This window comes from Ailuropoda melanoleuca, chromosome 10, assembly GCF_002007445.2.
Source record: "Ailuropoda melanoleuca isolate Jingjing chromosome 10, ASM200744v2, whole genome shotgun sequence".
Lineage (NCBI taxonomy): Eukaryota > Metazoa > Chordata > Mammalia > Carnivora > Ursidae > Ailuropoda > Ailuropoda melanoleuca.
In genome coordinates, this window is record NC_048227.1 from 41,564,609 (window position 1) to 41,590,714 (window position 26,106).

The 26,106-nt window shown below is 38.2% G+C and overlaps 1 protein-coding gene across 3 annotated transcripts in view; it reads right to left on the bottom strand.

Annotated features, from left to right (window-relative positions):
- Positions 1-26,106, bottom strand: part of MDN1 (midasin AAA ATPase 1) — a 164,572-nt gene that overhangs the window by 68,840 nt on the left and 69,626 nt on the right. For all 3 annotated transcript variants that reach the window (XM_034670821.1, XM_034670822.1, XM_034670823.1), the window contains 14 exons: positions 25,894-26,032; positions 25,450-25,580; positions 23,748-23,892; positions 21,787-21,916; positions 17,903-18,121; positions 16,989-17,186; positions 15,308-15,516; positions 14,463-14,585; positions 12,293-12,490; positions 11,114-11,221; positions 10,558-10,746; positions 7,576-7,665; positions 7,207-7,470; positions 6,776-7,037 (listed from right to left, as the gene is read on the bottom strand). In XM_034670821.1, the coding sequence (XP_034526712.1) occupies positions 6,776-7,037; positions 7,207-7,470; positions 7,576-7,665; positions 10,558-10,746; positions 11,114-11,221; positions 12,293-12,490; positions 14,463-14,585; positions 15,308-15,516; positions 16,989-17,186; positions 17,903-18,121; positions 21,787-21,916; positions 23,748-23,892; positions 25,450-25,580; positions 25,894-26,032 (2,405 nt within the window). The remainder of the gene's footprint in view (positions 1-6,775; positions 7,038-7,206; positions 7,471-7,575; positions 7,666-10,557; positions 10,747-11,113; positions 11,222-12,292; positions 12,491-14,462; positions 14,586-15,307; positions 15,517-16,988; positions 17,187-17,902; positions 18,122-21,786; positions 21,917-23,747; positions 23,893-25,449; positions 25,581-25,893; positions 26,033-26,106) is intronic.

Sequence of the window (26,106 nt, forward strand, 5' to 3'; positions counted from 1 at the left end):
GGAGACCAAAGCAACTAGACTGAAGGGCAGAGCACTCGAGGTGAAGGAGCTATTCAAAGAGCTCCAGAAATCTAGATAAGGGCCTCTGGAGTCTTTGGCGAAATAACAGTCTGTACATGCACGTAAAAGGTGAGGCTCCACAAGGGTGGGAAAACTTGCAAGGAAAGGACAATTGCTGGGGAGCTATGATTAGAACAACTCCCAGAGTTCATACAAGACTGAGTATCGTTCCAGTTCCCACCAGCCAAACTGAAGAGACCCCACTGAATACACAGGCCATTCAGGAGAGATGCCATGCAAGCTCTGCCTCAATAGTGGGCTAATCTCTGGGTGCCTGGGTGGCTCAGTCAGTTAAGTATCTGCCTTCAGTTGGGTCATGAACCGGGGGTGCTGGGATTGAACCCCACATCGGGCTCCTTGCTCAGCGGGGAGCCTGCTTCTCCTTCTCCCTCTACCTGCTGCTCCCCCTGCTTGTGCTCTGTCAAATAAATAAATAAAATCTTAAAAAAATAGTGGGGCTAATCTAGCCCTAAGTAAAGGTTACTCTGAACAGACCTTAAAAAGCTTGAAATCAAGCCTGAAAAGATCAAAATGATCTGGTTCAACATGGCAGGGTAGGAAGATCCTGAACTCACCTACCCCCATGGACACACTGAATCGATAGCTACATAGGTAACAACTTCCTCCAAAAAAAACCAAAAACAAAACCCTGAAGTCTGGCTGAGCGACAACCACACAAGAGGCAAATGAACAAATAAAACAAACAAAACAACCCACTACACTGAAGCAGGTAGGAGAGGGTGAGAAATAATCTCACTGTAAACCCTACCCCCAGTGCTGTGACCCACAACCGGAAAGGACCTGAAACCTGGAGCTTCTCGCTATGGAGCAAAAGGTTTGAACCACACATCAGGAATCCCAACTTTTAAAACATGTACCTGAAAGGCAAGCTCTCAAAACATCTACCATCTAAAAGCAACAGGGCTTGCATCCCAAGAACACAAGACTGTGATCAGAGAAAGGGCTCATACAGACTCATCCAACCCCAGGGCCCAGCTCAGAGGCAGCCAACTGCACCCAGATTTAAAGTGAAGGAGGCTTACCTGCTTGTATTAAAGACAGAACCTGAGGAGCAGGCATCTAATATAACATATATATCCTAGAGCCTGTTGGAGCACTCTCCAGGGAAGAAGACTGACAGATGCCATCTTTGGACTCTTCCTTTGTGGAGCTCAGAAGCACCAGTACCTCCCAGAAAGCCTTTTACATACATAAGTCTCAGGGCCCTGATTTTTATTGCTACCACCTAGGGATGCCTCTTGATCCTCTGGCTCTAGAGGCCAGGAGAGCTTGAGTTTCTGATACCATGGGACTGTAATAAATCAGTATCACCCAGAAAGGAGACAAAATTGGTATATTCTACCAAACATTCAAAAAGAGTAAGTATCAATCTTTCTCAAACACTTCAAAAAAAAAAAAGAGAGAGAGAGAGAGAGAGAAAAAGATGAAGAAGAAAAAGAGGAAGAAGAGGAGGGAACTTTTCCAAACTCATTTTATAAAGCCAGTATTACCCTGATACCAAAACCAGAGAAGGACGCCACAAGAAAATTACAGTCTAGGGGTGCCTGGCTGGCTCAGGTGGTACAGCATGCAGCTCTTGATCCGAGGATCATGAGTTTGAGCTCAAGCCCCATGCTGGGCGTGGAGCCTACTTAAAAAAATTATAGACTGGGGCGCCTGGGTGGCACAGCGGTTAAGCTTCTGCCTTCGGCTCAGGGCGTGATCCCGGTGTTGTGGGATCGAGCCCCACATCAGGCTCCTCTGCTATGAGCCTGCCTCTTCCTCTCCCACTCCCCCTGCTTGTGTTCCCTCTCTTGCTGGCTGTCTCTATCTCTGTCGAATAAATAAATAAAATCTTAAAAAAAAAATTATAGACTAATATCACTGATAAACATAGATCCAAAAATCTAACAAAACAATCAGCAAACTAAATTCAGCAAAAACAGTGAAAGGAACATACACTACAATCAAGTGGAATTTATTCCAGGGATGCAAGAATGGTTTAATATCTGCAAATCAATGTGATACCACACATCAACAAAATGAAGGATAAAAATCATATGATCATTTCAACAGATGCAGAAAAAACACTTGACAAAATTCAACATCCATTCATGATTTAAAAAAACTCTTAGGGGCGCCTGGGTGGCACAGCGGTTAAGCTTCTGCCTTTGGCTCAGGGCGTGATCCTGGCGTTGTGGGATCGAGTCCCACATCAGGCTCCTCTGCTGTGAGCCTGCTTCTTCCTCTCCCACTCCCCCTGCTTGTGTTCCCTCTCTCGCTGGCTGTCTCTATCTCTGTCAAATAAATAAACTCTTTAAAAAAAAAAAAAACAAATAAAAAAACTCTTAATAAATGGGTATAGAAGGAATATGCATCAACATAATAAAAGCTATGTATGACAAGCTCANGCTATATATGACAAGCTCACAAATAACATCATTACTTAACAATGAAAAGATGAAAACTCTTCCTCTGAGATCAGGAACAAGACAAGAATGTCTATTCTTGCCATTTTATTCAACACAATATTGGAATTCCAAGCCAGAGCAAATTAGGAGAGAAAAATAAGAGGCATCCAAATTGGAAAGGAAAAAAGGAAAACTGTCACTATTTGCATATGACACAATATTACATACAGAAAACCCTACACCATGCAGACACAGACACACACACACATAGAATAAATGAACTAAGTTGCAGGACACAAGATCAATACACAAAAATCCATTGTGTTTCTATACACTAACAATAAACTATCAGAAAGTGAAATGGAAACAATCACATTTACAATCACATAAAAAAAAATACCTAGGAATAAATTTAACCAAGGAGTTGAAAGATCTGTATGTTGAAAACTCTAAGACATTAAGAAATTAATGAAGACACAAATAAATGGAAAGATATTCCATGATCATGGATTGGACAAATGTTAAAATGTCCATACTATCCAAAGCAATATACAAATTAAATACAATCCCTATCAAAATTCCAGGGTTATTTTTCACCAAAATAGAACAAATAAGGCTAAAATTTGTATGGAACCACAAAAGACCCCAAATAGCTAAAGCAATCTTAAAAGAACAAGCTGGAGGCATCGAGTTCCCTTATTTCAAACTATATTTCAAAGCTAAAGTAATTAGAACAGCATGATACTGGCATAAAAACAGACACACAGATCAGTGGAACAGAAAAGAGAGCCCAGAAATAAACCCACACATACATGGTCAATTAATTTACAACAAAGGAACCAAAAATACACAATGGGGAAAGGACAATCTCTTCAATGAGAGACAGTGCTGGGGAAATTGGATAGCCACATACAAAAGAATAAAAGTGTACTACTACCCTATAGTACACACAAAAATTCAAAATGGATTAAAGACTTGAATGAAAGACCTGAAACCACAAAACTCCTAGAAGAAAACCTAAGTGGTAAGCTCCCTGACACAGGTCTTGGTGATGATTTTTTTTTTTTTAATATGACACCAAAAACAAAAATAAACAAGTAGGACTACATCAAACTAAAGTTTTGGAACAGCAAGGGAAACCATCAACAAAATGAAAAGGCAATCCACTGAATGGGAGAAAATATTTGCAAGTCATATATCTAATAAGGGGCTAATATCCAAAATATATAAATAACTCATATTATATATCTCAACAGCAAAATTACAAACAAACCCATTAAAAACTAGGCAGGGGACCTGAACATTTTTCCAAAGACCTATAGCCAAGAGGTACAAGAAAAAGATACTCGGAATCATTAATTATGAGGGAGCTGTCGATCAAAATCAGAATGAGAGATCACCTCACACCTGTTAGAATGGCTATCATCAAATAAGAAATAACAAGTGTTCACAAGCATGTGGAGAAAAGGGAATCCTTGTGCACTATTCCTGAGAAGGTAAATTTGATGGAAAATAGTACAGAAGTTTCTCAAAAAATTAAAAATGGAACTACATATGATCCAGCAACTCCACTTCTGGGCATTTATCCTAAGAAAATGAAAACGCTAACTTGAAAAGATATATGCACCACCATGTTCACTGCAGGACTGTTTACAATAGCCAAGATATGGAAACAACCTAATTGTCTATTCATAGATGAATGGATAAAGAAATTGTGGTGTGTGTGTATGTGTGTGTGTATGACAGAATATTACTTAGCCATAGAAAAGAATGAAATCTTGCCATCTGTGACAACATGAATGGACCTCAAGAGCATTATGCTAAGTGAAATAAGTCAGGACAAGATAAATACCATACGATCTCTCTTATATGTAAGATCTTAAACAAAAGACCAAGTTTCTAAATACAGAGAACAGATAGGAGATTGAGGGAGTTGAGGGGGAGAAATGGGTGAACTGTTTGCTTTGGTTGTATTTTTTTGTTTTTTGGTTTTTTTTAGTCTAAATAGATCAAATAAAAATACACAATCAAACTAATCCATAAGCAACTTAACTGCTTACCACAAAGTCCAGAAGTCTTCAAAGAAATGCAGTTAGATCCTTGAAAAACAAAGGGGATAAGGGTGCTAACCCCTCCTCCCATGCAGTCAAAAATCCACATAACTTTTGACTCCTCAAAAACCTAACTACTAATAGCCACCTTACCAGTAACAGTCAATTAACACATTGTTTACATCTATATACTATATACCGTATTCTTATAATAAAGTAAGCTGAAGAAAATTTTAAAAATTAAAAGTAAAATACATTTACAGTACTGTACATATATTTACTGGAAAAAATCCAAATGTTAAGTGGACCTTTGCAGTTCAAACCTATGTTGTGCAAGGATCAACAAAAATGCAGCACTAAGCAACTTAATTCAGAATTTCCAGCCTCCAATCAAAATTACTAGACACAGGGGCGCCTGGGTGGCTCAGTCATTAAGCGTCTGCCTTCGACTCAGGGCGTGATCCCAGAGTCCTGGGATCGAGCCCCACATCAGGCTCCTACGCTGGGAGGCTGTTTCTTCCTCTCCCACTCCCCCTGCTTGTGTTCCCTCTCTCGCTGGCTGTCAAATAAATAAATAAAACCTTTAAAAAAAATTACTAGACACACAAAGAAAATATGACTTATAACCAGGAGGAAAAAGTCAATAGAACAGACCCAGAAATCATAGATGATTAAATTAGCAAAGATATTAATACAGCTATTATAAAAAAGCACAAGCATTTAAGATAAACTGTGAACATGAGAACTAAATATATTTAATAGTCATACATCTTCATAGTAACGTTAAAAGATATAAATAAAGATAAAAAAATTTTTAACCAAAAATAAAATAGAAAAAGTGTTTCAGACTCACCTTTTCTCACTCTATTAATACCCCTAAGAAATTACTCAGTAAAAAACAGTATTTAGCATGAGCTGTGAGAACTTACTCTAAATATTTAAATTTCAACTAAAAGATATATAGAAGGACTATACTGAAGGCTTTAAGGTCAGAGGATTAGATCCAAAACCTAGTTTAGCCACTTCATAACTGTACGATATTGAGCATGTTATGTAACCTCTATGAGCATTCATGTCTGGAGGCATAAAACGGAAATAATCCTTCCTTGTAATGCAGTGGTGTTGTGAGGTTTCAAAGTAAATATTTGATATAGGACCTACCACCCAGTTGGAATTCATAGCCCAATGATGAGTTTTACAAGACCCATCTTTTAAAAATATATATAAAGTAATGTATAACTCCATTAAATATCTCTAACAAATTTGAGTGAATGAGGAAAGGATTTCAAAACTAAATGGGCTTCACTGGGAAGTGATAAATCAAATCAACAATAAAATAATTCTCTTGCCTAAGAAAGTAAACTGCTTGACCCACAGCCATGGATACATTGTTTAGAGAGCTAGAACAGAGGAGTCTCATTTTGTTATCTCTAAGGAATCAATCTTTTATAACCAGTTACAAACAGGCTTTGGAAATAAAAGATGACAACCACAGAGGCTGACACAACCTATGAGCCTTTAATCTTCCCTATGAGCATGCTCACCATCACCCAGAAAACTGCGCCACGAAATGAGAGAAGTGTGCATGTTAACTGAAGACTTTCTTCCACTTTCTATACAAAATTAATAAGCACATCCTAACAATCAACGTGGACTTCTATTCTCCCATTTAAAATGTTTAATTTCTTGGGAAGCCTGGGTGGCTCAGTTGGTTAAGTGCCTGCCTTTGGCTCAGGTCACGATCTCAGGGTCCTGGGATCAAGCCCTATATTGGGCTCCCTGCTCAGCAGGGAGTGTGCTTATCCCTCGCCCTCTTCCCCTTCCCCTATTCCTGCTCATGCGTTCTCTTGCAAGAATACTTTCTCTCTCCCAAATAAATAATTTAAAATAAAAATTAAGTAGAATTCTTAACTTCTTGAGAAATTACTTAACTAGTTTTCTTAAAAGCCAAGAAAAAATAAAACCAGCTTACATGCAAATGGTTTACCGTTACAGCTTATTACACACAATATAAACCAACAAGCTCACTAACCAATTTCTTTGTTTTTTGCTTTGTTTAGGATCATCAATTGTGAATTATTTTACATTAGCTTCATTTTACTTTCTAATACAAAGATTTTTAAGTTTTGTTAATAACTACTACATTAATAAAAAATTACAAGTATCACCTTACAAATATATTACTACCTACATATGGACACACTACGGACAATGCTACATACATATCTGATACACACATCCAAACACACATACCTGTCTTGGAGTAGGAGTTGATTTTATTGTTGAGTCGCTGCATAAGCAATAATACCGCTTCCAGCTTATTGACAATCTCCATTGTGATACCTTTACCACCATCTCCAAGACACTTGGGCTTATAGGTCAGAAGGAAGTGACTCCAGGCTCGTAGCAATACTTCCGCATCATCAGCACTGATAAGGAGGCTGTCTCTTAACAGTGCCCTTACAGTGCCCTCCACCTTTTCAAGCAGCTGCCTCCACGGCCGTGTAAGATCAACCTGAAATTTCCAGAGCACAAACTCATCATAGCCACTGGCCAGAGTCAAAAGAATACTCCTTTAAATTAAAAAAAAAAAAATACTACTTGTAATCACAACACAAAAGACCATCAGTCAAACCACGGCGTTATATACGCTTTGCCTGAAAACGTGAAGGCAGACCATTTACCTGCTCAAATCCACCCAGAAGCTCTGTAGTGTCCATTGCACTGTTCATTGCCATGATCTTTAATGTATGACCCGTAAGGTGGGCCAGGAGCTGGATCAGGCTGGTCTTGCCCACAGAAGCTGGCCCCACAAGGATGACCATCCAGCTCATCTGCACACACTTCATAATAGACTCCAGGGACTGTAACGACTGATGCAGGAGTGACAGGGGACGGCGGGACAGGAGAGGAATGTAACTGCCACGGGAAAGGACTGAGTAGCCCAGCTGAAAAAGACATGCCAGTGAGATTTCACAAGTGTGCCTGCGGCTGGGAGCAGAGGAAATCAAAGAAAAATGTACAAGAATAGAGGATATTTCTACATGCCTCACCTGAACATCATAGGGAGTGATGTGAAATAGTCTGGTTCCCATGTATGGGTTGGAACTTGAATTGAACACATCCTTGAATACAGCAATGACCTAAATGAAGGTAATATAATTAAAACATAAATCACTCCACCACATTCTGAGCGAAACCTTCCAGAAAACATGCACAGCAACAGGAGTCACAACACTGTGAGTGAACGAACACTAGTCACAATTTCTTTACCCTTTTGAATTTTCTCTTATAAACTTTCTCTTATAGATTACATTTATTTAAATCTTCAGGATGAAAGCAAACTGGAACTCAAGCAAAGAACAGTCACCTAAACTTAAACTATTTGAGATTCCAGTTGAGAATGCACCATAATTAAAGCCACGGATATTACTGCAAATCTAGATGAAAAATGAATCTGCTTTCATCATTCAAGATACCACCTAAAAAGGCAGAATGTTAGTAGTAGTCTGAAGATTATGAAGAACAGTGACCATTTCTTGAGCACCTATTATGTGCCAAACACTGTAGAGGTGTTTTAATAGATTATTTCTGATCCTTACAGCCTTGCAAAATAGGTATCATTTCCACTTTATAGATATGGATAACAGGATTCATGAGAGTTATAAGGATTTACTCATGGTTAGTAAGTTATTTTAAATCCAAGCCAGTTTCACTCTAAAACACCATTTTAGGTTTCTATTTATGTAGAATGACAACCAATGTTATTTATCTGATTATTTACATTCAATTATCCCTTCCTTATCAGAAATACAATTAGAAAATTTGCCTTTAGCCCTACTTCTTTTCTGGATTTCTTTTTGAGAGGGGTTGGGGGAGGGGGGAAAGCTAGGGGTGTGTAAAATACACTAATTTAACCCAGAGCAGCAGGAAAAATTCCAGCCACCTACAATATGTACACCAAGTTGCATGTTTCTAACAAAGCAGCAATACTCATATTAATCATCGTACACTGGACTTAAGTCAGAAAATTAACAATATTGTAAGGGAATAGAATGTATGGCCTGGTAACTACAGTCAATAATACTGTATTGCATATTTGAAAATGGCTAAGAGAACAGATTTAAGAAGTTGTCATCAAAAGAAAAAGTCTTTTGTAACTATGTAAGGTGATGCGTGTTAATTATACTTACTGCGGTGATCATTTCACAATGTAGACAAATACTGAATCATTGTGCTGTACACCTGAAACTAATGTCGTATGTCAATTATACCTCAACTAAAAAATCAGTAAGAGTTTGAGAAACATCAGAAAAAAAAGGATAAAGATAAAATCATTATCAGTACCAAACGTCGACTAGGAGTCAAAAAGCAGCACCGGAGAAAAGTGCTCCTGTCACATTTTTGGGTCCAGATGTTCAATGAGCTTACACTCTACTCCAAAGTAGATTATCCTCTCCTTTCCCTGACAGTTCACCAGAACTAAAATTACAAATACTTTCACAATGTAGTTGGTTTAGTTTTATAAAGTCAGATTTAATTTACTCAAACTCTTCCAGCTTTGATAAGCCTTTCTCCCATTACTATTTTTCCTCATTTTGCGTGTGTCTGTGTGTGAATTACAATAACCAACACAGAGAAGTGATGGAAACCTTCTGTACCTTACAGTGACATTCCATCTGACTAATATCAATAACCCAATAACTGGCCAGGGTCTGGCCACAATGAATACAGTATAATTAGTAAGTGGACGAAGAAAATAAAATACTAGCTGATGGCATATGAATTATATATAATAAAATTATATTTAAAAAAACCTAGGTGAATACTTTGTCCTAATATAATGACCAAAAGGCACTTGCACATAATGAATGAGTTAATATCTGGCTACAATTGGGATACGGAAGGAAAGTTCTAGACTGGAGTGCTGGCTCTACCACTTATTATAGGTACTCCATGACTATGGGCATTGAATCCTCATTGTTAAGAGGTCATGACAGTGCCTCCTGTCTGCAGCTACTGTGAGTATTCTGTGAGGCTGGACTTTAAATACCAAAAAGCAAAATGAATACATTATTAGATTATTAGGCTAGGAATTATAGTGTTATTTCCTATTTACAAAGAGATATTTTTACTTTCATTCAGATACAGGATATTCTCTTACGTATCTACTTATACTTTGTAGAGAAAAGACTTTGTAACTCAAAGTTTATTTAAAAACAGAACACCCTCCCCCCCTCTACTGAGTATCACCTGTCTTCTCCTGTTTCTCCCCTTTGCATCTTGTAAGAGGATGAAGACCTAGTTCTTCATTACTGGAGGGCAATACTGTTTCAAGAATAAGGGGATTCAGATAGATAAATAAAGTGTGTACTCTGAAGCAAACTACTCTCCACTTTGAGACCTTGAGGTAGGTAAATGTTCAGTCTCTTTCCTTAACTTTGTTCCCCCCAGTCTGTGTTTTATTAATGCCAGTGCTTAAGCTTTGACCGCACACTTCACAGGGGGTACAGCTGCTCCTTCCGCTGCTGCTTCTTGGCCTTCAGGTTTTCCTTGTGCTTGTTCTGCTGGTGGCACATGGCACGTTGTCTTCTTGGGCCACAGATCCAGGGGATTGTACTTCTTGCCTTCATAGAATCTCTTGAGGTTCCTTCTGTGTCTGGTTGATGACTGTGAGAACACAGGTGATGGATTTGCCAACAACTTGGACCTTGGAGAGCTTGGAAGCAATGTCACTTGTCACTTTGGTGACACACAGCTGGGACAGCTCCATCTTCAGCTCTTCCAGCTGTCTAAACAGCATCTCCCCCTTGCTGGGAAGGTCTCGAGCCTTCATCTTGGCCCTGTCTGCATAATCCACTGCTGCCGCCGCCACCGTTAAGAAGAGGCCGAGGGAAAGAGATCTTTCCTTAACTTCCAAATTCTAAGCAGCTTTACTGAGTTTAATATGAATTAGTGAGTATGCCCTTTCTCTCCTTTAGGAAGAAATCAACTTTCAGATGGAAAGAAACACAAAGAAAAAGTGTGAAACTCACCTTTTCTTTGTCTTCCTTGGTTCTCATTCTCTCACCATAGACCAAAAACACATGCTGACCAGGATCATAACACCCAGGGGACTGGTCAACTAGCATCAACTGACACCAGCGGAAAAGGTCCCGAAGGTTGAATTCCCAGGGTCCTCCTTTTTGCCCCCATTTCTTCTCAACAGTCACTTCATGATCAATCTAAAAAGAAAACACCATTATTGGGAAACATATCCCATAGGTAGGTGCACTGCATTAAATACTGTCAATGTACTACAAATGCATACCTAATCTGAAACAGAAATTAGCAGGTTTGATACAAATGTGTCTTTCTCCCAACCCAGACATCTAAACCAGGAATACTTTTGTAAGCATTAACATTGATACACACAATAGATCTGAATTACTGTAATCCTCAAATGAGTAGTTTCTTCCACTAGAAACTTGTACAATTCAATGTGGTTTATTTTAGAGAGACTGGTAAATTTGATAGTGTCCCACGATGAAAAAGTGATGGTTCTATTACAGCATGAAAATAAAAAAACAATTAATACAAGTAGGTACTTACTTGGTTGTTGAAAGCCACCATCTTCTTAACAATATTTTTGTCAATGGCTGGAAACAGAGTACTGGCAATGAATTCCATGTCAATTACTGTAAGGGGATCCACAAAGACCTACAGAATCCAAAAAGAACATGAAGAAATGCTATTGCTTCTCTTTACTGAACACCAGGAAGGACAACCACTTATAAAGTAAAATTGTTATTTAACACCAAAGTAACAGTACGTCAGTTTAGATATATATAAAAATTCAGTTACAGAAATCTCTTTTCTTGCATTTTTAGGACACAGAATCCTATAAAATATTTGAAATACAGGGCAACAGAGGTTTTGTTGTTGTTAGCTCCACTCTAGTGAATGAAAGAAAAAAGATAACATACAACTTAAGTGTATTTGTTTATATTTTTAAGCATATATTTTTTAATTTCCTATGTATATAATGGCCTCAGAATTTTAGATGGTAAGGCACAGGAGCATTTACTTCAAAATCTCAACTTTCCAACTTTTGAGTATGTTTGAAATTCTTCACAATAAATTATTCTGGAAAGACACTCAGCAAATTATGGAAAGGGACATTAAAGAAAGCTAACAACTAGAGCTATTTTCAAACCTGTAGACTAGTCAAACTTTGGCAAATAAATGTTAAAACAAGTAAGCATATGTGTGTACATACACATGCACACACACACACACTCTAACCTCTGCAAATGAGAATAAAGACAGTAAGAAAGACATCAGATGTTTATAATGATGGACTCTGATATGGAGAATATTGGATTTTTTTATTCTTCCTGGTAGTTTTCTTTTCCTTTTCACTTTAACTAAAATGCATTATTTTCATCATAAAAAAATTTCAGTATTTTAATAGATCACTTAGACACTTGGAATGGTCAAAAACCAGCCTTGATCCTGAGCACGGTAATGGAATTCCTGGAGAGGTGGTCACCTTACTCTCAACTGAACACACAGGGTTCTCCAGGACTGAAGACAAAGGGACTCACACCAGGAGGGAGGTGATGATGGAAATCACACTGATATTCATCATATAGAGACATGGAATTGAGAAACAAATTGTTAAACTGATGCTCTCTCATTCTTATAGTGAGCATCCTAATACGTATGTGCCAGCAGTCTTATCACCTTCGACACTACACCTTTGGTTCCCATGGCAACAGCAAATCTTACCTGAGTGAATCTGTTAAGGAAAGACCTCGGCAAGCCTTTCCTCCCACCTCCTTGTCTAAAAGGATTTTGACACCCGAAAATCTTCGTCTTTTCATGCTGTACTTGAAAACTCATTCCTAACTCAGGAACGTAGATTTCTCCTCTGTGGTCAAAACAAGCGTTGAGTCCTTCCAATACAGACTGAGATGCCAAGTTGAGCTATTTGAAGAAAGTATATATATTTATTACATACGCTATACAACTATAACAAAAAGAATAATATGCATAAAAACAGAATAGTGTCATCTTCAGGAGGAAGAAGCTCAAGTAATTGATAACATTCCATTTTTTAAGATTTATTTTTTTGGGAGGGAGAAAAAAAGGTGGGAGAGAGAAAAAGGGGGGGAATCTCCAGTAGACTCCCCCATTGAGCACAGAGCCTGCCGTGGGGCTCCATCCCACAACTCCAAGATCATGACCTGAGCCGAAACCAAGAGTCAGATGCTCAACTGACTGAGCCACCCAGGCACCCCAGTAATACTCTCTTAAATCAAGTATATTCATCCTAATATTTCGTGTGTGTATGTGTGTGTGTGTGTGTGATATCTGTGGTATATAAACTATCAATAACTTAAGTCAACTGAATAAATATTCAGACTGAATTTTTTAAAAAGCAGTTTAAATCTTCTCTAGAATTAAACTGTGTCCATTGTATTCACTTATATGGACCTACCATGTACATCCCAGCTTACCAAAAAAAACTCGCCAGTATACAGATCTTGCTTTTGCACTATGAGATCTTTAAAGATGAAGACAGCTCTTTACATACTTTAAATATCTTTCCCAGCTCAAATAATGAATGAAATCTCCAAATGGGCTTCAAAGTCATGAAAAAACTACATAAAGTAGATCAACACAGCTAACTTCCACCAACATTTTTGTGGACAAGAACAAATACATGGAGTTTCTGTGCCAAAAATGAAAAGAGCTGAATGGAGGTCTTCAGAAGGTAAGTTTACAGCTCAGGGATGCAAAGTGTGGTAGTTTTTAGGTAACACAGAAAAACTCAATTAGGAAAATGCAAAATCAATAAAATGCAAATAGCCAAAAAAACCAGACTATATCAGAATTTCAAGTGTCATGTTTACATAAACACTACAAAGCACAAATTCCATTGAATATTCCCAAACAGCTAAAGCTCTAAAAGCTACTCTTAAATGTGACTGCAGTCAAGTCTGTCTTGGGTACCTGGATGCATTTCCACCCAATAGGAGTATGGCCTGAAGCCTTAAATTTTATAACTGAGCATTTTCCCCTCTGGCTAAAGAATATAATACTATCAGGAATCTTTTTTCAAAAATAAGGGGGGTGGGATACACCACCCTCCTCCTTAATATCTCCCCCATGATATAAGTAGGAAGCAGCTCAACCGAAAAGAAAGCCCACAGCCCACCCTCCAACTTCAGACCCAAAGGCGTCTGAATCTTGGGGACCCGGTGGGGCTAGTCTCAAAAGTTCCATCCCAGTATTCTGATCACAGCAATCATTTAAGCTCCACCACTACTTTCCAGCCTTTTCCAGGATTAACAAGGCACATCCCAAAGTGACCGCATGCCTTTGCCCATAGCCTTAAATTTTTTATTTTTGTGCATCACTTTTCAGTATCTCCAGCTGCCTTAGTGCTGAATCACTAAGATTCAGCATTTATCCCAGGTATCATGAGGGGCTCTGTTCTTCCAGTCAATAACTTATCCAATACGCACATGTAACATTTACCATTTTCTCCCCATTTTTTGTATGTCTTAAGATAACTTACTGCAGTCTCTCTGATGCACTTATAAAACATGTGGATGACACTGTTTGTAAAACACCCATGAAATAAATACAAGATACAAAACCAGCCCACCAGAGACCATAGAATAAACCAGTGAAGAGACAGTTTTTCTCCAGAAGCTGGCTTACAAAAGTAGGATTTAGTGGCTTGTATATATAGGGGTTTCTATATGTACTCTCCGACAAGTGACTTTTCTTATTCTTAAAACAAACAATGGAGGACTTTTCTTCATTAGAGAATTTGTTTTTACTAGCAAAATAGCATGACCATCCACTGAGATATGCCCTAGCAATAAGAAAAGTATGACTGCTCTTCCCATTGTAACCCCATGCTTGGCACAACGAACAGTCCTCTCACCTCATCCAACACAACCCAATGGCCTGCCTTCAGAGCCGCCAGCAAGGGGCCATCCCGCCAGGCAAACTCTCCTCCCTTGCCACCTTCAACAGGCAGATCTGCTCCGAACAAGTCTGTGATGTCCTTTGAGAGGAGACAGAAAGGAGGAAAAGCCAACATTGCATAAATTAACTAGATCCCAAGACCCTAAATCTAACACAATAAATTCTTGGGCCTTATGCCACTTTTCGTTTTTATACCCAAGGCAGAACTAATCACTCCTAGCACTCTTTACCAGGAGCCTACACATGCCCCCAAGGACCCTGTCATCACAATACTGCAAGTACCAATCGATTGGAGCTGGAGCTCTAGATCAGTAGTTCTCAACTGTGGCTATGCTTGGAAATTAATGTGAGCTTTACACGAAACAAAAACAAAACAAAGACCAGTAACAATGTTCAGACTCTGCTTCCAGAGCCCATTCCTAGAGAGTATCATTTGTCACTTCTTGTCCCATAATTTCTAAGAGCGCTGAAAGGCCATTTTATTTCTACTGTTTTTTGGTTTTGTTTTTTCTTTTTAGAAAGAACAAAAATAAAGAAGGTTATATTACAATAAATATGGAATTGGGCAGTTATCTCTCAAAAGACAATTAGAATAAAGCATCTAGAGAGAATAATATTATAGATATCAGTTATTAATCCAAAAGGAGACTTAGTTTGGAAGGTCATGTTGCTGTGGTCTTTATCATCATGAAATATTTGCAATTTTGAAAATGTCCTAACTATTTCTAAGAAACTCAATAAACAGATACAAACATTACTCCCTATACTCATCCTCATCAGCTGTAGGATGACTAAGCTTACCGTCTGCTCTGACAAGTTGATTCGAACAAGGATGTTGCCTGAAGCCTTTGCTAATGCTCCCACCAAACTTGTCTTGCCCACACCAGGAGAGCCCTCCAGGAGAATGGGTTTGTTCAGTTTTGTAGCTCTTAAGAGCCTCTGGGCATTCATAGCTGTGGTGCCTGCACTGAGTGCATAGTCGGCAATATTATTCCTGTGAAGGACAGGTCCTTAAGTAGAGAAAAGAAAAGCCACATATAAGCTGCCAAATCATATATACATGTCAACGCCAAGGCTTTAAGAATTTAACAAGTAGATTTCAGTCAGTGAAGTACCATCTGTAGTGAAAATGCTCAGCCCTATTTCAACATTTCCCCACTTTTAAGTCATAAAATCCTTTAAAGGAATAGCCAGCAGCACATTCTTCACTGTGCCTACTACTCAGATCTCTCCCGCACTTATACCTATGCATACATATACTTACTAACATAGGTCTCACTTGCAAGCACACGTTTTTCCTTTCACAACCTACACCTGGAATTACTGTATGTACTTGTACAATTTACCTTTACAAATAAGTATCTTCCTAAAAGTCAAGTGTAAGCTGGGTATGTAGGCGACATGTTTCCGTATAAATAATTCATCCAAGGTTTTTAGACCTCCAAGACAATTCAGGATGCATCTTTAACCCATAATCTAGCTGAACTGCAGACTAATAATAGTTTTATAGGGCTTAACATTTGTGTCTCTAGGTCTCCTGGAAGCAACTTTCCGTGTACCAGTTTGAAAGGCTAGGATAAAATCTATTACCTCATCTATGGAAGCAGAAGCAAGAACCACCCCCCCGCCAGTGCACTAAAATATAGCTCCTACATGAGAGTACGGAATACTATGATGATGACTTAGGGAACTTACATCATGGGTGCACCATCAGGGATGAAGAGTACTATTGCAGGGGGAGAGAGAAAAGGGTGATATTCCATTCGCCCAGTAACCTAGGCTGATTTTGTTCACCACTGAACCCCCAATAACTGCCACTGTGCCTCTAAGCATTTCAGATACTCAACTATTATTAATGTAGAGAGGGAGGGAGGGAAAGAAACAGATGACCCTGCTAGAGAAGCAAAAAACTGAAAAATTACTCATGCCTTCTAAGATATCTAATCCACGTCATTTAAATATTTGGTAGAAGCAACCTAGTAAGAAAAAGAGCAAAGATTAGAACTGAAACCCACCTGAGTTTCCCATTTAATCATTCACTCATTCATCCATTCACTCAATCAACAGCATTTTCTGAATGCCTATGACAACTAGACTACATCTCAGGTGTCAGGGACAGAAAGATGAATGATGCAATTCCTGCCCACAAGGGTTCACAAAACTGTTTTGGTAAGCAGTGATAAGGGACTATAGTTGATACATTATGGACTGAATTATCACTATAGGAAAGCTCTTGTTTTGAGCACCAAATAGAAAATAAATGCATTTTTACAAGACAGTTTATTCATAGACTAAAGACTATACTTTCCCCTATTTTTATATGTCAGTTATGTATTTTTAATTATTCATGAAATTATGGTTGGTTATGCCAAGTTCACATAACTAGTTTAAAAATAATCATGAGTATGATACACGAAAAGTCACAATAAAAGTACCTATGATCTACAAGAAGAGAATGTTCATTATTCAAAATCATTCTTACCCCTTGGTATAAAAAATGGATGAATTCCCCAAAGGTTATCTATTCCAGTAAATTCTTTGGCCTTGAGTCTGTCATAAATCTTCAATTCGTTTTTCTGACACTCTGTAAGACGCACCATCTTGGAAAGTTTCTTGATTAAGAATTTCAGACATTCTTTGCGAGCCAAGAGGGCTGTACCAAACCCTGAGGAAGTTACCCCTAAAAGAGAGAGAGGATCAGTCCATCAAACAACAGCATGACACCAAACTTTTCCAACTACTCATCAGGAGCTCTCGGGCAATTCCCAGGGGAAATGAGGCCCTCGCTAATGTTACACCCAAAATGCAACTGCTACTGTAAATAGTCCAAAAAGCAAATGTCTGGATCCCCTATCTCCACAGTTCACACAGCAGCAGCTTATTCAGTAAAGCACCCATGCACTCCATGATGAATCAGCCTGGAGGCGGGAGTAATTAATGTAGTACTCCTGATCATATTGGTTTATATCTCTAATCTTCACTGCTGAAAAAAGAGAACTTAAACACTGAATTTTATGAAATTATGGTAAACTTAAAAACAAACAAACTAAAGGATTCAGGCCACTAACTATAAATGACCAATTCATGTTAAGAATTATCTAGTACTTCAGGAGGAAGGGCATTTCCAACAGTCTTCTTTTCACTTGTAATCACCATTTCATGTTATCCAAGTCCCTGGCCTATAGGCAATGAGAAGTTGCAACCTATCTTTTCTATCAACCACCTCTCAAAAAGAGTAGAAAGAAAAAAAAAATCCATTCTGGGTCTTGGAAATGTTAGAGTAAGTGATTTTTTTTAAAGTATCTGGGTCAGAAGTCCGAGGTCTGAACTTGCTCCGTTTCATACTCCCCTCTACCCTAACCCTCTTGTCCCCACACCATGTAACAGACAACATACCTGAACCTATTCCATCTATGTACACCAGGCATGCAGCATGGACAAATGATGTCACAGTGGAGATGGTCTCCGGCCTTTTCAAAGCAGCTTCCTCCCCCATTGTGTTCATGAAGTTAACCCAGGACAGGATATCTCTGATACTGACAACACACCTTCGGCCAAATTCCTGGTGGGTCAGCCAATCAATGAAATCCAGCATCACCTCAGCTATGTCAGTCCCTAAGACACAAGGAGGCAAAGGCAGTTGCTTAGAGGTAGTTGTATCGAACGCTCCAAACAGGGTTTCGTAATGTGGGGCCCAGAGACGGCCTAAAAGAGGTCTGTGCTCCATAAGATTATATGCATATTTTTGTGAAAGTACATAAATGCTTTTTCTAAGGAGAGGGAGTCCATAGTTTTTATTACATTCCCAAGAGGTTCATGAATAGCATTCCACACCTACCAAAAAAGAAAATAACACCTTGAGAATTACAGCCTAAAAAGCAATCCTGAAAACTGCTCAGAGAGTATTCGTTTGGTTCATGTGTCTGAAGACACAGTGATTTTAGAAAATTTATAAATTTTATTGTATTTTAAACTGATTCACTGGAATGGGGATGCTGTATTTTCAGTGGCATTTTTTTTTAAAAGATTTTATTTATTTGAGAGAGGAAGAGAGGGAGAGAGGGGGAGAGATCAAGGGGAGGGGCAGAGGGAGAGGCAGAAGCAGATTCCCCGCTGAGCAGGGAGCCCGATGTGGGGCTCGATCCCAGGACCCTGGGATCATGACCTGAGCTGAAGGCAGACGCTTAACCCACTGAGCCACCCAGGCGCTGCTTCAGTGGCGTTTAGTTTAGGCTTCTTGTTTTACTAAATCAATGAATCCATCAGAATTCAGCAAATTAGAGGATTCATAAATTTTGTTTCATGATTTAAGTTAGAGGATTATTCTAATTATCACAATTTCATATTGTAAAATATTTGGAAACAAAATACTTAATATAGATTAGAAGCAATGTCAATTAAGTTTAATAAAGCACTTTATGTAACTCCTGAAGTCAACAGTAAACATTTATCTAAGAAGTGTGAATACCAAAGAATGTTTTTTTAAAAAAGAAAATACAATGAGGTGCAATCAGAACTGCTATAATATAAAGTGGACCATGCAGCAAAAGCCTTCAAGGCTATGCTGCAAACCACTTAGAAACAAACTATCTAGTTAGAAGAAAACTACTAATTACAAAAAAACCCACAAATCTTTAAAAAGAACGTAAAATGATAACTCAAGGGGAAAAAATCCAGTCACAATGAGGAAAGAAATTAAATGCTGTTTTAGCAACTAGATATTAAACATGAATACTTGGATCCACATTTCAGAGTGGAATAAATTTGAAATAAATCAAGGACTTAATGGACAACTTTATCCATTGTTAGAGGGTAATTAAACCTTAACTATTAGAAAATCATCAGGTAAGGTGGATGGGTTCATACATGTATTTTTTGTGAGAAATATTAAAAGAAATGAAATTTTAGACTACCTATTAAAGTAACAAGAATAAAAGAATGGATTTCATTATATAAAAAGAAAAAACAACAACAACAAAAAAACCCTCCATGTTGGAAGGACTATGCCAAGCAGGCACATTTACTAAATTGCTGGTAGCACTGCCAATGGGACCATCCTGCTGGAGAAAAATCTGGCCATAACCAATGAGAACTATGAATTTCCTTATTTCTACTTTTAAAAATACAACTCAAGGAAATAACAATATGTCATTTTAACAAAAACACAATGTCTTCAGAAGTATTGGTCAGAAGAGTGGGAGAGTTTAAAAAGCCCACATGCCTTTCAGAGGTCATCATAAAAAAAACAAAAAACGAAACAAAAAAACACAAAAAAACCCCACTGATGTCACTGAATCTTTTCTGTTTTATTCATACTATGGATGTATAGATAAAACTACTATAGAGATTTGTGAACAAAAGCTCCTAGAGAAAGAACTCAGTGGTGTTTATATCTTGATTAAGACAAAGTAGTAATTATATCTTAAGTATTCTGAATAGAATCAGAATTCAATTTAGAATTCATAATTAGTTAAAATAATAGTCATTAAATCTTACATAGCTTTATAAAGAAAATCTGGAAATAAAAGCTTTATCTAGTTTCCTGTTTTTAAGAACGTTTTTACACTGTGCTAACCTGATCCATTTCCAGGTGATAAAAATTAAGCCACTTCTCCCTTCCTCTCCTTGTTCCCTAGGATCTCTAATGCCTCCCCAAAGAAGCTGCTGCCATGTAGGCTTTACAAAGCTTACAGTAAAGAAGCTCCCTAAGGACAAGCAGTGAGGCTCAGAGTTGAGGCCTAGGGGCCACAGTGCCAACTGCCCTGTAGAGAAACTGTTCACTCCGTTAAACGTGAAGCCCACTGGTGGTGGGGCCAACGTGGCAGTGTAATTACAGCTTCATTCTCTCCCATTCTTATTACAATCCAAATAACTTGTAAGAAGAGCATGCAGCCCATAGGAAATACAGAGGCTGCGTCCAAGGGGAATTTGGCCCTCACACAGAACGAAAAGACAAACCATGCCTGCTTAGTAATTTGTCTTCTCCTTCCTTAACTGGAATTCTCACAATAAATGCAGCACTGCGAACAGCACACAACGAAGGTAAGTAAGAAGTTCTGAGTATGGGCCTTGAACCAATGTTACTGGCATCACCTAAGAACTTCTTATAAAGGCAAAGGCAAATTCTCAAGCCCCACCCCAGACTGACTGAATCAGAAACTCTAGGTATGAGGCCCAGCAAGCTTTATTTCTACAAGTCCTTCAAGTGAGTTTGGAACTCAAATAAGCAAATACTCTTTTATACATGCTTTAAGAAAGAGAGATTTTTTAAAAAGGGAGAGAAAATGATCCAAAAAAACTACGTATTAAGGCTTGAAACCAGAACTGGGTTGTAAATTTGGCCCTTCAACGTGAAAGATAAATATATGCACATCATGATGAATGTTAAGTAGACTTACTGTGATCATTTCACAACAGATACAAATATTGAATCATGTTATGCACCTGAAACTAATATGATGTTGAATGTTGATTATACCTCAATAAAAACATGCATGTATACATCAAAGCAATCTAGGCTCAATAAAAGAACCATATAATAAATGCTTTGACCCTTACTAGATCTCTTAAAAATTGCTAAATTTAGGCTTTAGGTATACAGAAGTTTTTTAATACTATTCTTCTATTTCCTTATGTTTTTTTAAAAACTTTTATAATGAAAAGAAAATTTTTCTTAGAGAGCAAGTGGGGGGGGGGGAGAAGGAGAGAGAGCCACCCATTTGACAGAGGCAGTGAGAGAGGGAACACAAGCAGGGGGAGTGGGAGAGGGAGAAGCAGGCTTCCCGCCAAGTGAGGAGCCCAATGTGGACTCAATCCCAGAATGCTGGGATCATGACCTGAGCCGAAGGCAGACGCTTAACAACTGAGCCACCCAGGTGTTCCCAGAAAATTTTTAAATAAAGTTAATAAATTAGTTGATGACAGGGACACTGGGTGGCTCATCAGTTGAGCATTTGACTCTTGATTTCGGCTCAGGTCGTGATCTCACGGTCACAGGATCAAGCCCTGTGTCAGACTCTGCACTCAGCAGGCAGTCTGCTTCAGGATTCTCTCTCTCCCTCTCCATCCGCCACCACCCCCAGTGCACTTGCACTCTATCCAAAATGAATCTTTAAAATAAATAAATAAAACTTTAACGTAGATTTTTAAAGTATTTTGGTATTATTTCTGATTTTAATTAAATGAAATCTTAGACCTATTCCTATTTTCTAAGACATGACTTCTAATTTTCATTGGCTTCCTAAGTTTGGGAATTATGCTTACCACCTGAAAGCTCTCACCTTCATGATCTATTCTGCCCAGAGACAGTCCTGGACGAAGATTATGGCTGATAACCTGAATTAAATCTTCACGATTTGTGCTTTGTGGGCACCATATTTCCGTAAACCGGTTTCTTAAGGCAGGAGACAGCTACAAGAAACAAAAATTTCAATTTGAATGTAATACCTATGAGGAAAACCAGAAAACAAATCCTTTGAAGGAATATTAGCTGATGAGTTTAACAAATACTAGATGCTTCTTTTATTACCTCTACTACAGTTTACTGAAGACCTACTTTATCTTAGTTCCTTCCACAGGTCATCTCATTAGTCTCCACCACACACTCCAAGACAGTATTCCCATCACTTTCTTTATAGACAAGAGTGCAGAACTTCAAGGGCTCATAGAAGAGGTCGTGCAAGTTGAAGTCCAGCCCCAGTGGGTGACCGCCAAACCTGAATACTTTACCCTAAGCAAACGCCCTTTCTTTACCTTCAGTTACATAACCAGTGCTTTCAAGAAAATAAAAGCTACTATCCCACAGGGCACAGCTGTCTGAAGTAGAAAGAGAATACTTCTTTTATGTGGCTCGAAGGGGGAAAGTGAAATTATTAAGGAGGTACATATTTGACCTTTTGTATAACAAAGAATTGTTAGTTCTTCCAGTCTTTATGGTCTTTGCCCTCAAAATGGATTCCTCTTACCTTCTTAACCTTCCCCTATGTCAATTAACCCCTATTAACAAGCGTATACAATGCCACATTTGCACTATTAGCTTATTATTGCTTTCCTTTTACTTGGTAAACTCTATCCATCTGTCTGGCCTATTGCAGCAGGACTAGCAGCAAGGCCTATACTCAGGAGCAGCTCAATAAAGACCCAGTGAATGTGTGAGTGTTCCTTGCTGCCATCCTAGACAAGCAGTGACACTGGTCATCCTACCTCACTCTGCCTGCTGGCAGACAAAAACAAAAAAGAACCTTCCCTTAGGTAAAAGTTGGCAATGTTCTTCCAAGAAAAACTTAAACTATCCTCATTTAAGCTAACCTTAATACACACAACCTTGAAATCAGATCTTTTTATGCTATTCTCACTTGCCAAAGAACCAGTTTTCATATTATGTTCGAAGCTGTGATATATTTCTTCTTATTTCCTCTCTTCAGAACATTTCAAGAAGTGTAGTGATAATCCTTCATATTATGCTACAGAGGAAAATCAGACCCAAAACACCATATTCACATTTCAGGGACACCCACCAAGTTACCAAGAATTTTAATTACTTTCATTCACAACCCCTGCTTCTTCTCATCACCCCTGACCTATCACCACGTCACCATTTTCCTAACAGACCAGGATCCCACACACAACACAGACTTCTCCACTGAGACACTCCGCAAGCCTGAAAGACATGGTGTTCAGGGTACCGGATCCTGGCTGGATCCTAACTAACAGCCAGCCTCTGAACAGAAGGCTGCTCTCCACCTTTTCCTTTACCAATAGTCTGAGGGTAACCCACATGACCCCTGGAGAGAACAGATACACTCCACCTGCAAAATAAGCAGCGGCTCCTGGCTGCAACACTTTTGTCACTTTAAAACACTCAAAGCCAAACTCATGTTTAAGGGAGGAGACTCCAGAAACAGAGTTTAAGATTAAATTTCAGTTTCAACTTTCTCATCCATGAAAGTAGGAAAATAACTCACACAGAGCTCTTGTGAGAATTTGTTATGGTAACATATAAAGAGCTGGGCAAAGTGACTGAAACAATGAAATTTCAGGCACACAAAGTGAGATATTAAAATAAGGAAATGATTATGTCAGAATTTCTCAACTTTGTGATAATTCTAAAGTATCTTTCTAGGTTTTTAATTTTTACCCAATATAAAATGCCAAATGCATTTGTACATATTATATTGATAGCTGCCAGTGAGCTGAGGTCAAAAACTAGAAAAAAAATAATGCTTCAGGAACACAATTTTACCTCTTTTTTTCCAAAGTCGCCCCCAGGGTTCATGGTTGCTAAGATACGGAATTTTTTCCCAGCAGTCAACAGCTCTACCTCATTATCCTTGTCCTCTACACTGCCTTTTTCAGCTAATACCAGGGACTTTTCCACTTCAAGGACACTAAAAGACAGAAATATTAGAGAATATAAGATTAGAAAAGGCTTATGTAATGTTTCTATTTTGTGGTCTTCAAGTTCTTTTAAAAAGGAAAAAAAGTTATCTCCTCTGCTGAGCTTTTATTTAGTTAACACTTTCCTAGCACGAATTTTAAAATGACTCATTATCCCAATTCCTCTGTAATGGAACAATATTGCTGATCAAAAGAAAAAAAAATCCCTTTATCCACTTATGCCCCATTAAGGCATCTGTTTTAAAAATGAGTGTCTTGTATGCAAATATTCATGAAAGTATTATTCATAAAAGTAGAAATAACCCAAATACCATCAGGTGGTGAATAGATAAAAAAAAAATATGGCATATCTATACAATGGAATACGCTTAGAAATAAAAACGAAAAAACTACTAACATAGGCTACCTCAAAACAATGCAAAGTGTGAGAAGAGACCATTTATATGCAATGTGCTGAAAAGACAAATATTTTTTTACAGAAAGTAATTTAGTAGTGCCCTGGAGTAGGAGGTGGCATCAGAAATATATTGTAAAGGGGCAGAAGGAATCCTACTGGTATGGTGGAAATGTAAAATTGGATTATGGTGCAAAACTCAGTAAATTTACTAAAAGTTGTTGAATTATACATCTAAAATGGATACATTTTATGGTAAATTAAACTTCAAAAAAGAAAAACAGGTATACATCAAAATTCATATTAGTCTGAGATTTAAGGCTATACAGCCATACGGCATCTTTGAAGAACTTAGATAATGGTCACATAAATTGCCTTAAAAAAAAAAAAGAGTTTTAACTTCGGTTCATTTGCTTTTAGCCCCACCATTCCACAGTCCCATCTTACTGATTATTGAGAGCAAAACAGAAAAACTAGGCCTCTTAAACTACTGAGTGCTAAAGCCAAAAAAAAAAAAAACCAAAAAAAAACAAACCACCCCCCCCAAAAAAAAACCAAAACCAAACAAACAGAAAAATACCGACCAAACCAAAAACGGTAACTCATTATCATTTTCAAACATTTACTATGCACTTATGAAGAACATTACTGTGCAAAAGAATATCTATAAAAACCAGACCAGTATTCCATAGTCTATGGAATATTATTTAGCCATAAAAAGGAATGAAATCTTGCCATTTGCAATAATATGGACAGAGCTAGAGGGTACAATGCTATGTGAAATAAGTCAAAGAAAAATACCATAGAATTTCACACATACAAGAAATTTAAGAAACAAAATAAATGAACAAAGAAAGAGAACAACCAAGAAACAGACTCTTAACCATAGGAAAAAAAACTGATGGTTACCAAAAGGGAGGCAGGTGGGGGGGATAGGTGAAACAGGTGAATGGGATTAAGCGTAGACGTATCATGATGAGCACTATGTAATGTACAGAATTGCACCATCACTATATTGTACACCTGAAACTAATGGTATAGGTTAACTACATGGGAATTTTTAATCTTTTAATTAAAAAAATTAACTGATTAATTAAAAAATAACCAGACCAGTGAAAACATCACACACAGGGCAAACCTCTTACACATATACCTATTGAGTCTTTCCAGGACAGAGTCGTCAGCCAGTGAGATCTCATCCAAGAGAAAAAAGCCATCTTCTTTCATGGCCAGAACAAGAGGACCATCATGCCACTCAAAAAGTCTTGATGTATCAATTTCTTCCTACAATTTGGAAAAGAAGGTGTGAAATTAAAGAGCAAGTGGGTCCATGAGGCAATACACACATAGCTAGCTGGTGTCTGCTGGAGTAAGTGGTCATTCTGCAGAAAGTAAGGGTCTAAGAATAAGGAATAAAGATAAAGCCTGCACAACAGGATGCTCATCAAAGTCCTGTGCAGACAAGTGAAAACCTAAAGATATATATCAAACCTGGGATCAAAACCTCACCATGAATAAGTCCCACAGCTGACTCATGCACAAAGCCAAGTGCAATTCTCAAATGAATGAACACCACATCATTCGCTACTGAACAAACCTTGTCCTTTGGCTTCTGTCTCACCGGCCGCAGTCCCCCCAGGAAGTCTGATGTCTCCATGTGTAAGTGGCAGTTGACAGAGTATAGCTTCTGATTTGCCAAGCCTGCAAACACCTGACAGATCGTAGTTTTCCCACACCTGTTAAACGGATACATACCAGATTAATAAGGACCATAAATTCCAAATGTACAAGCACAAACACCCAGTCAGCA